Source organism: Nanorana parkeri, unplaced genomic scaffold, assembly GCF_000935625.1.
Source record: "Nanorana parkeri isolate BGI_ZX_2015 unplaced genomic scaffold, ASM93562v1 scaffold22, whole genome shotgun sequence".
Lineage (NCBI taxonomy): Eukaryota > Metazoa > Chordata > Amphibia > Anura > Dicroglossidae > Nanorana > Nanorana parkeri.
Genome location: NW_017306290.1, coordinates 1,895,719 through 1,905,328, shown reverse-complemented (window position 1 = coordinate 1,905,328; position 9,610 = coordinate 1,895,719). Strand labels below are relative to the sequence as shown.

At 41.3% G+C, this 9,610-nt stretch overlaps 1 protein-coding gene across 1 annotated transcript in view; it reads right to left on the bottom strand.

Annotated features, from left to right (window-relative positions):
• Positions 1–366: 366 nt before the first annotated feature.
• Positions 367–9,610, bottom strand: part of MCM9 (minichromosome maintenance 9 homologous recombination repair factor) — a 73,318-nt gene continuing 64,074 nt past the window's right edge. Inside the window, exons 10-12 of the mRNA XM_018563481.1 lie at positions 6,899–6,981; positions 3,797–3,942; positions 367–1,738 (exon numbers count right to left, since the gene is read on the bottom strand). Of these exons, the coding sequence (XP_018418983.1) occupies positions 367–1,738; positions 3,797–3,942; positions 6,899–6,981 (1,601 nt within the window). The remainder of the gene's footprint in view (positions 1,739–3,796; positions 3,943–6,898; positions 6,982–9,610) is intronic.

The window sequence follows — 9,610 nt, the reverse complement described above, 5'->3', positions numbered from 1 at the left end:
GCAAGTATATTACAGTACATGAGGGGATGTACTTGTACTTGGGCCTGAAAAAGTGGCATTGGGACATCCCTATTATAAATGATATATTTTCTCCAGTTTAAGTTAAATCTGTAAGATATTATTTTAAAAGGAATTGTGTGTAAAGAATAATATGAAGTAAATGAGACGATAAGGGAAGTCTGCACTGCCATCTGCTGACAGCATGAAGCACAGTGAGTGGAATTATATTATCCAAGAAACCTCTTGCTCAGAAAGTTACATATGTTGAGTTTTTAACCATACAGAACAAGCAGAAACACATTTTCATCCAAAAATATATTTAGTAATAGAACAGTGTCACAATGATGTCAGATTTTCCTTTTTAGCTCAATATTCTAAATCTAATGTTTCATCGTCCAAGTCTGTACTGCAAAAGAGGGATTTACTTGTTCCTAGAGTTTTGTTATTGAGAGGCCCCAGCTGGAAACATTCCCTCTTTTCTCTTGCTCCCAGGTTCCTGGAGGATAAAGGGTTTTCACTTTTAGGGTTAACACCCATCGTGTCAGCTATTGTGTCTTCAGATGACGTGGCAAAGGAAAACTTTGCCAGCTTGGCAAGTGTAAAAGAAGAGACTTTTCGGCAATGTGAGGCCTCCGTCAGCTTATTTTCCTCAATTACCAACACAGAAGGGGGCACAACATGACTTATAACAGGTGCTTCTGATGTGGCAGCACAAGAAGACTTCCCTTGCTCCACAGAACTGGCTTTATCTGAGCTGACTGATACCTCCAACAGCCTCCGGAGTTTTTCTGCAGGGGCAGGTTTCTGCTTTGGTTCAGTACTCACATTTCCTTGCCTGTCATTATCCCCAGAAGCCAACCCATTTTCTATCCCTGGGCCATGTTGGAGTTTTGTCTTTCGTTTAAATGAAAACTTGGCTAGTTGGGCTAATTTAACCTGCAGCTCAGGATCTTGAACATCTGATGTCCCTTTCCCTGGATCTACATGGGCAAGTGACCTTTTTCTGCCTCGGACAGGGGTGCTGTGTAGAGGACCTGCAAATGTAATGTCACCTTCTTCTGAATGATCTCCACAAAGCTCTGTTATACTGGGCCCATCGCTTGTGCCTTTCATACACTTTTTATTCAGTTTGTGCCATTTTTTAGAAACATGTTCAGTAACAACTTCATCCGGCAAATCATTTCCTCTTGTTTTACGTGAGCTTTTTTCTGTTGGTTGCTTTGCTGCTTTTGCATTGTTGGTATTTTTGGTGAAATCACTACCGGTGGCTTCAAGTCCTGGTGGAACTACTTGAGGTATAATGGTTGTGAACTCTGCCGTTTTAGAAATTGGAGAAATATTGATGCCTTGTTTTCCTGTCTTCATAGCGTCAAACCATTCCAGACCAGAACCACTGCTTGTATTTATCTGACAGTTTGAGGCATTCAGTTGTGGTCGGTTAGGCTCTTCAAAAGTTACAAGATGTATGCTTTGGTCTTCTAATAGAGCAGAACTATTTCTGCAAATATTGCTTGTTGCAGAGTTTGTAAGTGATGGGGGAGAAGAACATTCATCAATCTCTTTTTTCTTTGTGGTGTTTGAGCCACAGCTGACATGTCCTCTGTTGGTATGTCCGACTTCTGAAATGTGTGGCTTCCCATTATCACCATGGGGTGTTTCATCAGTGACAGAACTCTCAGTGGTGGCAGTAGTATTATTCTCTCCTTGCTGCTGATGGCTGGTTTCCAGATACTGCTGTCTGTTTTGAAAAGAACATTCATAAAAGTGAAAATGAATGTGAAAGTGGCTAATACACAAGAAAATAAATACATCCTTTTGTTAACCTGACGCACCATTAAAGAAGAACTATGAGGTGAGTGCTTTTCACTCACCTCATAGTTCTAGCCGGCCTGTGGACAATGAGACTGTCACACGTCGGCTCACTGTCGTGACAGGGGAGGGGCTGGATTCCTCCCTCCCACGCTCTGATCCGCCAGCGCTGACTGGCGGATCGGACGGGGGAGGGGGCGGGTACAGCTGGTATGCCTCTAGATAGGCAGAGCCAGCTGTCACTCACGCAGCCGGGCGGATCCAGACATAATTGTCGGGATCTGCTTCAGCTGCGGCGTCTCAGTTTACCGTGAGCTGTAGCTTGCGGTATACTGAGCTTAGGGTGACGGGAGGACGCTAGTTTGTGTCCTCCCATTACCCCAAGGAGAACTATGGGCAAAAGCCTTAACCCCATAGTTCTCCTTTAACTATTTATATTTCACATTACAGACACATTGAGGTTCATATAAAAAAGCTGATCCCAGTCAATAAAACATTTTAGCAAAGTCAATAGATATTCTTGATCCAGGCAATACCAGGCAATATCAACCACCTTAGGTGATCTGGAGAAAAAAAATAATTCCTCCCTGTTGGAGCAAATTGGACCATGCTTTATAGCTTTTTTGCCTTACTCCTCTGGATCAACTGTGGGTATAGGGCTGTTTATAGAGGTTTTCTGTTTATTCATCTTTTTTCTGTATTGGTTAGATGTCATGGATTTTTGTAAACCCAACTATGTAACAGATACTAGTTTCTTCTATTTTAGCCTGCATTACAAAAACAAAAAAACAAAACTAAAATATACACATTGCTCCCATTTAAATGTAAAAGATCCTAAATCAAATATTAAAAAAGTAAATATCCCCAAACACAGGGAGGAATTTATCATAGCAAAGCCAAGTGTTTGAACTCGCATTTGGTCACATATTTGCGCCAGATTTATGTTGCTAGTGTAACGTTGTTCATAAATGAGATCAAATAGACGCAAGGAAAAAAAACCTCAACTCCAGGCAAAAAGCTTAACTGTCGCAGTGGTCATGGGGACGTCTTAAGTAGTGATTGTTTTGTTAGGTGATGCTCCAGTTTCAGACAGCTGCAGAACAAGCGCAGATGTAAACAGTTGCGAACTTTCGCAAAACATGCGCAATCAGGGAAATAGTGCAAACTCTGGTCAAAACAGGCGCACGTGTTAAAAAGGAGCGGCTAAACAGATTTGCACATAAAAAAAATATGATCTAAGGGGCTAAAACTGTCTCAATTGCTTTGATAAATCCCCCCATAATATAGATCATATATTCATTTATCTCTCTATAATATCTACCTCTCTGTAGACGTGTATACAATCTTGTTTTAAAAACAACATTTAATACATGTCAGAGGATTCCATCCTCCAGAAATAATAAAGTTGAATACATATTTCTAATGATGTAAGAAGCAAACTACAACTCTACCTGCTGGCTCTAAAGGAGTAAAAGGACTAAAGGATTTACCAAGGGGCACATGTAGGAACTAGTATTCCGAGTTACAGCAGTAACAACACTACCTACATTACTCCTACATGTATGTCATTGTTGGATGTTTTATAACTCCTGCTTTGCAGGGCTCACAGAGCACCACAGGACAAGTGGATTTATGAATTGCCTCCTGATTGAGCCCTGGGATGCCATACAGTAGCGACTGCAATGAGTGCTTTCGGAGAACAGCGTGCGTAGATGTATTCAGCTTTAATACAATATCTTAAATGTTGAGAAGATTTAGCTTTTATACCTGTTTCAATATATAAAATTTTACCTGAAGCAGAATTGGAAAAATAAACATTTATACTTCGAAAATACTATAAAATGTGATATCCATAAGATTTGGTATCTAGTTACAAAACCACCAATGCAAATGTTGATTTGTATTTTTGTACAGGAACATAGTGGAAAAAGTACAAACTCTATAGCTTTTTCTTTCACTTACAAAGGACAATGATAGGCTTATTTACCTTTCCAGTCTCTGCAACTCTTCCATCAGTATATTTTGAAGTCCCAGTCTTTCCAGGAGAAGTTCACACTGCATTTGGTACTGCTCTTTTGGATTATCTGGAAATGATGTATGCAGAGCGTTCACCCCTCCTAGTAAAGCACCTCCCTACATTGACAAAAGAGCATTCCATTAGATTCCATTCTCAGAAAAATTCTCCATGACACATTCTATAAACCATTTTTAAGCTTCTTTAAAAAGTATTTCCATCAAATGACTCACTTTTTGCAATAAAATCCTTTTTTAGGACTACATTACAGGATGGTATTCAGGAACATAGGGTTAGGCTGCTCTCTTCAGGAGATTTGACACTGGCAAAAGAAAAGCTGTAAGGACAGCCCTGTATAACCCCTGGCACTTACAGCAAGCATTGGATTGTTGCTAAAGACACAGATGTCTTCTCTTATCTCAGAGAAGCAAAACATTTTTAATTTTTACAGCACGTTTCTTCAATTGCTACAGAGGCCCTAGGGCTAATTGTGCAGCTTATTGAATTGGCTTATCATTGGCATAGCCTTGGAGGCCATATTCAGTCCCCACTGGGAAGAAGACATGGAGCCAGCCTGTAATGTGCCTTTTGTGCACTGGACACTGTGGCAGGTGACGACCCTTCTGTACTAAAGGGGCAATATGGGTGGAACCACAGAGTTCTTTATAGGTCCAGTACTGTGTTTCACACTTCAGTGGTCCCCTGTCCCTGAACAAGTGTGCCAGCTGGAAAAAATCAGCGGAAATTCTGAACCTGTCTGAGTCGCCCTCTGTGTGGTGGAAGCTTTTCTGCCTTTATGGGGAGCCCTGGGGTTTGAGCCTGGCAGTGTGGTACATTCTTGCAGGGGTAATGTGGTGTCAATAGCTGAGACATTTACTTCACAGCTAGAGGCAGGTAAAACGCAGTACCATTTAAAACTGGCACCATTTCTGTCTCAATGGCCAATTGTCCTTTGGAGCCTGTGCGGCCTCTGTTTCCCAGCTTATTCTGCACATGCATGCCCCACTCTGTCAGTCGAATGGGTATGCCACTGCATTCCTTACCGGTAAACTCCTATATGAGATGGGTGCTGAAATGACTGCGGATGGCACAGATCCAAACAATGTAGAAACAAGATGTCACCTGCACACTTGGATATGTTTCCAAACAAACATTCTTTATTGACGCATATTTTCACAAAGATGGCAACTTTTAGGTTAATACTGAGCCTGATGAAGAGACCCTGTGTGGCCCCGAAACGTTGTTACCTTTGTGAAAATATGCCTAAATAAAAGGACGTTTGTTTGGACACAAGTGTACTGGTAACGTCTTGTTTACACTGTCAGAGCACACACAGCCGGAGCCATGCTGCTGTTAAGCTCTTCAGTCTGCACACACCCACCGATCCTCAGAACATCTTGGAGGTCCCTGCTGCCTTCAGTGACAAGGCCACTTTTGGCTGTTAACCTTTCCTGCTCTGCAGAGTTGGGAGTACCACTTCTGGGAATGCCTCTTTCTTGCACAGTAATAGTGAATTGTAAGCACAGAGACAGCACTAGCAGCTATGCTTTGCCATTGTCCAATCTCCTAAAGGGAGCAGCATAACCCTACATTCCTGAATACCAACCTGTGTCTTGTAATGTACAATAAAGAAAATTATTTTCTAAATAGAACCATAAACGGATTCTAGCGAGAAAGATGCAGCGAGTCTACCATGTAAACATCACTTATCCCTTTCATTCCAAGGATGTCTGGGTATCATTGGCCTGTGGCTCCATCTGCTGGGGTGCCAGATAATTTCTATGGACTTGTAAGGGTCCAAAAAACAGGGAGGTTTTAACCAATGGAATCCAGAAGTACTCAGTAATACCTATAGGATTGTCATAAAATAGTGCAAAGGGGTAAAAAAGAAAAAAAAAAAAAACCTTCTCAAAACAACCGGTAAATATACTGAAAATGACAGTATACCTAGAGAAAGCTTGGAGGTTTCCACTGCTGACTTTTTTGGGAAAACGCTAATCGCGTGGGTGTTATATTGACCCTCTTGTTTCATTAACCTAGAGCAGGGGTGCCCATTAGGTAGATTGTGATCTACCAGTAGCTCTTAAAGCTGATGCTGGTAGGTCACGAAGGGTGTGAATAACGGCCCCGTTATTCCATTTTGGTATATTTATTTAGCTGTGCACACACGATTACCTATTAGCCCGAGTCTGCTGAGCCAAGCTCCACGACACCTTTCTAGTGGATACTGGTGGTTGAAGTGCTATGTATTACATCAAAGAATATTAGTTACCTGTTGCAAAATACAGCAAGGCGAGGCGAGAGAGAGCACGAGGAGAGACAGCCAGGAGAGCGCGAGGAGAGACAGCCAGGAAAGAGAGAGAGAGAGAGGACAGCCAGGGGAGAGGGAGAGAGAGGACAGCCAGGGGAGAGAGAGCGAGGAAAGACAGCCAGGAGAGAAGAGACAGCCAGGAGAAAAAACGAGGAAAGACAGCCAGGAGAGAGAGAGCGCGAGGAAAGACAGCCAGGAGAGAGAGAGCGCGAGGAAAGACTAGAGCTTGTATGCAAAATAGGACCTTTGGCATTTTTTTTTGTAACTTTGCTTATTTGGAAAATACTAAAGCCAGTACGGCAGGATAACAGCCAGGCATTTTGCTTTAGGGCCATATTTAAACAGGCATGTTGGGGCAGTGTTACAAATTAGACTGACTCGTGGATAAGACATATATGGTACATGGACACCATGCTTTGTTTTTAAAGTGGTAGGTTATCCAGACAACATAACTTTACGCCACTCTAGATAATTGTTCTTTTGGTGTTATTATTAAAGTACCCTTTATAGGAAATATTACAAATATTTTCATTTCACTCCTTTTGAGAACTAGATATAAGGAATTAAAACAATAGATGTAAAAAAAACAAACCCCATTAGTTCCTTAATGTTCATCTGAAAACTCATGATATAACAGAATGTGCTACATTCTTTCAAAAGACACAAATAAATGGAATTGAGAAAAGTTTAGAACATCTGCTTTTTATAATAAAATGTGAAACAATCAATCTGTCACAGGCTTTAGGTTTAATAAATATACTTACTTGCATAGATGACTCCATTACTGATACTACAGTAATAGCATCTTCTATAGTCACAACATCTCGATACATCAATCTCGCATGGGCTAGAGAAAAACAGATAATGCTGTAAAATAAATCTTCATACGATACATACTGTAGAAAACCTTTCTCTATGAAAATGCCCACAGTTGTACAATTACAGAGCAAGCATAGAACCTATGGAATTTATTATAATATTTCTAATATTATAATATTTCTTTGAAAAGAGCCATATCCCTGTATAGTAACCATATCCCTGTATGGTAAAAAAAATAAAGAGCATTCCCTTTTTTCTTTAACGAACCAAAGGCTTCTTGCACCCATTTAGCTTTATACCCTCCTAAGCATGTTCCATCTCTCCTTGTCTGCTTTCTCCCTCAGAGTTTACTCCCGCCTTCCAGCTTCCCTTTAGAGATGGGAAACTTCTCTTTCCTGTCAGCAGTACTGGAGGGTTCCTGCACACAATTAGCTTTAGGGCCTGTTTTAAGGGCTTTTGTTCGCATTAGATGGGTTTTGCATCCCCATACAAGTCTATGGGAATGCAAAACCCACTTAAAGCTCAGAAGGAGGTTAACTGCAGGCTAAACGCACGTCTCAATGAATTCGGAATGATCTCAGAAGAGTATCAAATGAACTTCAAATACAAGCCCCAAAACTACAGTACTCGGTACAAGTACGAGTACATGTACCGATACTTTTGAGCTCCAAGACTACACTAGAGAAAAATTCAAAAATTAGGAGGCAGCTGTCATTTGTAAGGAGCACACGGAGCTCCTGGGATTTGTACAGCTCTGCTTTAATGTACAATTTTGTTTTTATAACTATAAATAAAGGGATGCACAGATACCAGTTTTGCGAGTACGAGTACTGGTACTTGCCGAGTACTTACAAGTACGAGTACTGATACATTTTTGTTTATTGTCATGTGACAGTTTTTCTAAAACAATACAGACTAATGATTTCAGGACAGTGGTGGAGCGCCAGAGCCAGGTTTCAGCTGCAACCGCTGCAACTCTGGTAGTTCTCATGAAAATGCCAAGTATCTGCACTGGTACTCGAAAAGTATCTGTGCATCCCTAAATATAATACAATTAAAAAAATGGTCCAGTACATAGGAATTCTGGGGGCGCTGCCTGATCCGTACCACAGTCAATAGAGTACAGTAAAAGTGCAGGCAGGACACTGGACAAAGCTCTAGAGACAAAATTGAAGTGAAATAGTTTGATAAATATATGTAATTATAGCAGATTACATTGTATTCTGTGTATTCTGTGTAAATGTCATGTTTTCACTTTTTAATTTCCCGCCGGCCCTGCCCTCCGCTGTGACGCCCGAAAACTAAACTGGAAGCCGAATCCTGGCATCGGCCGGGCGAACACAGCAGAGGACACCGCGGGCTCGCAGGGACAAGGTAAGTGACACTTTTGCGCAATCCCGAGTGTGGCTCGGGGTTACCGTTATTGGTACTGAAAATTAACCCTGAGCCACACTCAGGATTACCGCCAGGGAGGTTAATGCAGGCCCTTATATATAAAGTATATAATGTAGGTCAATGGGAAGCGAGGGAGTTATGTTCCAGACCTTTCTCAACACTGTCATAAGTAATAAAATACAGGTACGTTATATTTACAGCTGCTGCATGAGCGCACACAAGGAGCTTTAAATAAAATATACCTGTAATATGTAACTTATGTCAATTTTGAGTGAGGCTAGGAACCTAGCTTCCTCACTTTTCACTGACATCATTTACTGGGTTTTCAGTTTGCACCAGTTTCTATTTAGAACCATGCCTTGTTTTGAGAGAGGCCTGGAACCCAACTCCCTCACTCACCACTGACATACATTTTATATTTTGTTTCAATTTACAACACTCCCAGAAAAAGGGAGCTATTGTCAACCAGTGCAAATTGAACCGTTGTAAACTGAGCCCTCGTTCACACCTGACCGTTTTGTAGCGCGTTCTACGCTCGACGAACGCTCTACAAAACGGTCAAAAATATAAATTGCATTGTAGTCAATGGCCTCGTTCCCACCTTGCCATATTTCCGCCCGTCCCTAACGCCCTACAAAACAGCCCACGCCTGAAAAGGTCCAGGTACTACTTTGGGCCGTTTTGTAGGGCGTTTTCCATTGGGATACAGCCAAGTAGCCTTCGGGGTCGCGCAACTTTTTTACCGCGAATCGCGGTACAAAAAAACGCGCGACAGACGCGCATATTACAATACGCCTGGGTGTGAATGGGGCCTAAGGGCCACCTGTACATTATTGTGTAGTACATGCATTTTTTTGGTTTGCAAAGTCTCATGATGTTGATGCAATGGATGACTCCACACAGTGGCGAAACCAGAGTTCTGGGCGCCCGGGTCAGAAATTTCCCCCCCCATTATATAAACAACCACTGGAACTGTACCCTGCACCTCCCCCCCACACACACATGTTTTTATTTGAATTTTTCAAATTTTAATATTTTATTTTTTTTGAAACTTTTTCATTTTTTTAAATCAATTTTTATTAATTAATTATTTTTTTTTTAAATATTTTTTACTTTACTTTTAGGGGCTTCGGGGAAATATTGGGGGTCTAAACAGACCCCTGATATTTCCCTTTAAAAATAGAAAAAGAGATTGAGGACACAGAGTCCTCAATCTCTTTTTCTGTGTCCCCTGTTATCAATGAACAGGAATCCTTTATGAG